The sequence below is a fragment of the Arachis stenosperma genome, chromosome 6 (assembly GCF_014773155.1).
Source record: "Arachis stenosperma cultivar V10309 chromosome 6, arast.V10309.gnm1.PFL2, whole genome shotgun sequence".
In the NCBI taxonomy this organism is placed as follows: Eukaryota; Viridiplantae; Streptophyta; class Magnoliopsida; order Fabales; family Fabaceae; genus Arachis; species Arachis stenosperma.
Window position 1 is genome coordinate 3,251,491 of NC_080382.1, and position 6,000 is coordinate 3,257,490.

Here is a 6,000-nt window from a genome sequence, read left to right on the forward strand (position 1 = left end):
ACCAATAAAGAAATTAGTTTATTTATTATCACCAAGTCATTTACACGGATATAAATTATTGCTTTATAAATCTTTACCAATACTTTTTTTAATAGCTTTTTTTGTAAGATGACAGATAGTAAGATTAATCTTTACTTTTAAGTAATATTATATTGAATTATTTTAAATTCTTATATTATTAATTTTTATTTTATAGTTTAGACATAATTTTTTTTTATTTTTTTGTCTTTTAACAAAATAACAATTGAAAATTTTTTCTATTTGTAGATTTAATTTTTAGATATTATAATTAAATCATATAAAAGATATTATAATTATAAAAGTACTCTATATACATACCTATTATAATTTGATAAGAGATATAAATTTATTCTGTTTCTAAATTAAACTATCTTTTTATATTTGGAATTCTGGATACTCATTTTTTTTCATCGAATACTCAACATTTAAAACTTCTGGTGGAGTATGTAAGTGTTTTTTTTTTTTCTGTAAGAGAATTTTAGGTTTTTATTTTGTTATAGAGAATATTGGTTTTAGTCCAATTGAGATTGTAAGGCCTTCTAAAAAGACCCAAAGAAACTAGTTGAAGGGTGGATGTATGTTATTGTGGCAATTACAGCTTGCAAGCTTACGAGTTCGTTTACAGTCCACACGAAGTCGATGATGAATCTGTGTCTTATCTTATTCTCCATCAATTTGTTATGCCACGCTTTCTCTGTTATTTCTCCTGCACCACTTATCCTTCCTTCATCCGTCTTTCTTTTCTGTGCTAATATTCCTTCGTTTTTCTCTTCGTATTACAATTATCTCAAATGGCAACCTTGACTGCAAATTCAATGTTATTATCTTGTCACGAATCCACAATCACAACTAATGTACCATTGATAATGAAGTTAGGTCAAATAAGGTTTCACAGAACAGTAGGTTTTCACTCCAGTGGTCTTGTTTTCAGACTATTCTCTACTACCACAAATCGAACTACACGCTTCAACTCCTTAGTATCTTTTAGAGATCAATCTCTCACTATCAAAGCCAAACTCCATCATCATTCTTCCTCTCATACTAATCGCCCATCGGTATATAACTCTCCTTTTTAATTCACTTGTTTTTTTATAGTACTATTCTTCTGACTTTTTTATTTGGATAATAATAATAGATGTTGACGAACAGAATACTTGAATTCATGGGAAACTGTAGATATTTACGCACATTGGAAGTGGCTAGTATTTTGGCCTGGTTTCTAGTAATTGTTCCTTCAGTTGATGCTGTTGACGCTCTCAAAACTTGTACTTGCTTATTGAAGGAATGCAGGTATACCATACCAAATATATTAACTATAATACAGTAGAATAAACCTGGAATTTATCTTATTAATTTCGTGAATATAATTACAGGATAGAACTAGTTAGGTGTCTCTCAAATCCATCATGTGCGGCCAATGTTGCTTGCCTCCAAACTTGTAACAATAGACCTGATGAGACAGAATGCCAAGTTAGTACTCCTACTCTCTAGTCCAAATTCATCATCTTATAGTTAATTCTTCTCAAAACTTTTATTTTTTTCTTTTTAGATCAAATGCGGAGACCTATTTGAGAATAGTGTAGTTGATGAATTCAATGAGTGTGCTGTGTCACGGAAGAAATGTGTGCCTATGAAATCAGATGTGGGAGAATTTCCTGCTCCAAATCCTGATATCCTTGTTCAAAACTTTAACATTGCAGATTTTACTGGCAAGTGGTTCATCAGTAGTGGTTTAAATCCAAGTTTTGATACTTTTGATTGTCAATTACACGAATTTCACACAGAAGACAACAAACTTGTGGGGAATTTATCATGGAGAGTAAAAACTCCAGATGCTGGATTTCTTACTAGGTCAACCCAGCAGAGATTTGTGCAAGATCCCAAATACCCTGGCATCCTCTATAATCATGATAATGAGTACCTTCACTATCAAGATGACTGGTAATTTCTTTAAAGTTATATTTTGAGTATTATATTATCTAACTATGTATTGACAATGACAACTTCTTTAAAGTTATATTTGACCTTTCTAAGACTTACTAGCAATGATATACAGGTACATTTTGTCATCAAAGATTGAAAATAGGTCAGAAGACTATGTTTTTGTATACTATCGAGGTAAAAACGATGCATGGGATGGATATGGAGGTGCTGTTGTGTACACAAGAAGTAAAGCTTTACCAGAATCTATAGTGCCTGAACTCGAAAGAGCTGCAAAGAAAGTAGGAAGGGACTTTAGCAAGTTTATCAAAACAGACAATACTTGTGGGCCAGAGCCTTCCCTGGTGGAAAGACTGGAGAAAAAGGTGGAGGAAGGAGAAGAAACTATTGCTAGAGAAGTCGAGGAGTTAGAAGGAGAAGTAGAGAAGGTACGGAAAACTGAAATGACATTATTTCAGAGGTTGGCTGAAGGGTTCAAAGTGCTTCAAGAGGATGAGCAAAATTTCTTAAAAGGCTTGTCCAAAGAAGAGATGGAAATACTTGACGGACTCAAAATGGAAGCTACTGAAGTAGAAAAGCTCTTTGGAGGTGCTTTGCCTTTGCGAAAACTAAGGTAGATTTGAAAAGTGAACCAATTTTTTGTTGCTTCTTTTTTCTATGTTGCATGGATTTAGACAACCTTTTAAACTATTTAAGTATTCATTGTATTCATAAGTTATTTTGGCACGATTAGGTGTAAAGATTTAGTGTATTGTACAAAACTACAGATAAAAGATTCTTTCTCTGGTTCTATTGAGGTTGTATACTCCTTAACTATGTTAGTCATATTTTAATTGATAGAAAGATGCAACGAAATTACTAAAGAGCAAAAGAATATGTTCTTGGCAAGGGAAAATAGATGTAAGGCAGAGTACTAAGTACGGACTAGGAGTGAAATAGTTAATAATAAAACTTTATTAATTACTGGAAGTTAAATATATCCTAAATAAGTTTATCTTATCATTAACAAAACACTCTCATTTTTCATTTATATCACGTGTTGATTTTTTTCTAATTATTTAATATTCAATCTACTTATAAACCAAAAGAAATGGTTTACTTTTTCTATTCTTTTTATTAATTTAAGTTCTTATTTATATGACAAATTGAGATAATATGATTTAACAATGGGTGGAATAAAAATATTTAAAATGTTTTTAATACAATAGTATTTTTATATATGGGTGCACGGGAATCTTTACGCAAACATTATTTTTGAAATGCTAAAAATTAAAAACTTTTATTGCATTTTCGTTAGCCAATAAAAATAAGTATGTCTTTTATTCATACTCCAACCCAACAAATAAAGTCATACCCAATAATAAGGATAAGATATCCAATCCAAAAAGGAAGCCTCCAACTCACACTCGACCTCTTTAAAGAGATTGAATACCGCGAAGGAGCCTACATCTACTTGTCCAAGTAAGTAACTGCCTCCACGAATCTCTCTCAGTATTTCTATCTTTCCTGATAGATAGATTTCAACAAACTTCAAGATAGAGGGAACGGTTATCTATCATAAAGATGAAACTACTCCAACAAAAGTGGTTATCAACTCTACTATAAATACACTAACACCCCTCAGGTATAATTTACGTTCTAATCGACTAAAAATCTGCCTAAAGCTCTTGCTAACTTAAGCATCGAAGTCTCTTGCAGGTACCACGCCCCACCTCCTCACGAGGAACTCGGACGACAGCACCTCGGCGTAAGAACAAGTCAGACACTGCCTCAGAAGGAGTCTAGACCTCACATTCAGGCCCAAAATCAATGTTTCAGGTAACCCTCGGAACATTAGCGCTGTTGTCGGGGACCTTGAATTCGACCCTTAATAATGGCGGACGATTAGTATGAAGACAGTCATACATCATCTGAATCTAAACCTAAGCCCTAGCAGGAGGACCATGCCCTCGTCATACTCTCACCACAATGAATGCATGTTCCTCACGGAGAAAGAACGTCCGGAAACCCCCTGCCAAGGCGGATATAATCAGAGATACATCCATCGGAAGAGGAAGAAACCCCACATCCTATTAAGATTATAGGAATGGTCCATGGCCATGGCGGACAACTGGAGTAGCTCGAGTAGGAAATTGAGTGACAACGGAAAGCGGAACGAGAATTGGGAAGAGAGGTAAAATGACGAAGGGAGCTCGAAGAAAAGTTCTTAAAATTAGAAGGCGATCTCCGAAAATGAAGTAACCGAACAGATCGGGAAGAAAGCCTCCTAGAGGGAGAATATCTGTTCATAGAAGAGATCATGTGGGCTAAAGTTCCAAGTCATTTCAAAACCCCCAACCTAAATCTCTACGACGAAAAAAATTGATCCTAGACACCACCTCAGCAATTTTAAAAGTCGGATGTACCTAGCTGACGCTTTCGACTCTACTCGTTGCAAGGCCTTCCCGACAACCTTAAATAAAGTTGTGACGAAGTGGTTTGATAACTTACCCTCCAAGTTAGTAACTTGCTTTGACGACTTGGCAAGGGAGTTTCTTACTAGATTCTCTATTCAACAGGATAAGGCAAAACAAGCCCCTAATCTTGTTAGGGGTTAAGCAATAGGTCGGGAAAACTCGCCGAGATTACATGGAAAGGTTCAACAAATCATGCTTGGAGATTCAAAACTACCCACTGAAGCAGTAATAATGGGATTTGTTAATGGCCTTAAAGAAGGACACTTCTCTCAATCCATATCCAAGCGACACCCGGCCTCCCTGTACGAAGTACAAGAACAGTCAGAGAAGTATATCAACATCGAGGAGAATTCACGACTGAGAGAACCACTTCTGAGACCCAACCTGCCTTATCCACCTCGGGAAAAAGATAAAGAAGCTAAGAATAAGGAAGAATACAACCTAAAGAAACCCCGAAAACACCATAACTACACTCCTCTCTGAGTCTCTCTTGTGGATGTTTACAGAGAGATATGCCAACCGAGAAGCTTCCACCTCCTTGTCCGATTAAACACAAAAAGGCAGAAAGTAGGATTGAATATTGTGAGTACCAAAAATTCTATGGACATTCTACCAACGATTGTTATGATTTAAAGAATGTCGGAGAAAAGTTGGCCAGAGAAGGCCGACTAGACAGGTATTTGGCAAATAGATCGGACGATCCGAGCAAGAGAAAGAGAGATGAAGAAGGAGGACGACAAGAACGTCCACCTCAAACTCCCAAGCGTCACATACACATGATCAACGGGGGGATTTGCTGGAGGAAAAATATCCAAGTCATCACGAAAAAGGCATCTTAAAGAAGTGTACCAAGTCGGAGAAGATAGCAGATTTTCCGACCTGCGCGCCATATCCTTAACTAAAGAATATGCTTAAGGGTATAACACCTCGTCATGATTATCCAATGGTGATAACAATGATCCTCACCAATATAAATCTCCACAGAACCTTAATAGACCAAGGTAGCTCGGAAGATATCTTGTTCAAGCCAGCTTTTGACAAACTCGGGCTAGAAGAAAATAACCTAAAAGCATACCCAAATAATCTTTTTGGATTAAGGAACATGCCGATCCGATCTCTTGGGTACATCTCACTATACACCACTTTTGGAAAAGGTGCAAAGTCAGAGACATTAAGCATTGATTACATTGTGGTTGACGTTACCTCGGAATACAATGCCTTAGTAGGTTGGATAAGCTTGAATCGACTGGTAGCAGTTGTCTCTAAACCCCACTTGTGTATAAAGTTTCCTACTGCTGAGGGAATTGCTACAATAAAAAGGGATCAGAAACTAGCACGTAAGTGCTACAATGAAAGCCTTAATTTAAAAAGAAGTCCTGGGGGAAAAAAGGTCAACACTATTGAACTTGGTGGTATCCGAACTCGAGAAGAATTACGCCCCCAACATGGAGGCAAAGTAGAAGAAGTACAAATCAGGAATCACCCTAAAAAAACAACAAGTATAGGGGTTAACTTGAAAGACGGTCTGAAAAAGCAACTCATTGACCTTTTAAGGAGAAATTTCCACCTCTTCACCTGGAAA

General features: G+C 36.1%; 1 protein-coding gene across 1 annotated transcript; it reads left to right on the forward strand.

Annotated features, from left to right (window-relative positions):
* Positions 1–659: 659 nt before the first annotated feature.
* On the forward strand, positions 660–2,758 carry LOC130936014 (violaxanthin de-epoxidase, chloroplastic). The gene is made up of 5 exons (XM_057865980.1): positions 660–1,076; positions 1,157–1,311; positions 1,395–1,491; positions 1,571–1,962; positions 2,078–2,758. The coding sequence occupies exons 1-5, from the start codon at positions 813–815 to the stop codon at positions 2,577–2,579; spliced, it is 1,410 nt and encodes a 469-aa protein (XP_057721963.1). The 5' UTR covers positions 660–812; the 3' UTR covers positions 2,580–2,758.
* Positions 2,759–6,000: the final 3,242 nt, after the last annotated feature.

What these genes read in the sequence shown, in the direction of transcription:
- LOC130936014 (XM_057865980.1), top strand. Translation starts at nt 813, where the DNA reads ATGGCAACCTTGACTGCAAATTCAATGTTATTATCTTGTCACGAATCC. An exon ending in TGCTTATTGAAGGAATGCAG is followed by an intron (nt 1,312 to 1,394) that starts GTATACCATACC and finishes ATATAATTACAG; the next exon opens with GATAGAACTAGTTAGGTGTC. An exon ending in CTTCACTATCAAGATGACTG is followed by an intron (nt 1,963 to 2,077) that starts GTAATTTCTTTA and finishes AATGATATACAG; the next exon opens with GTACATTTTGTCATCAAAGA.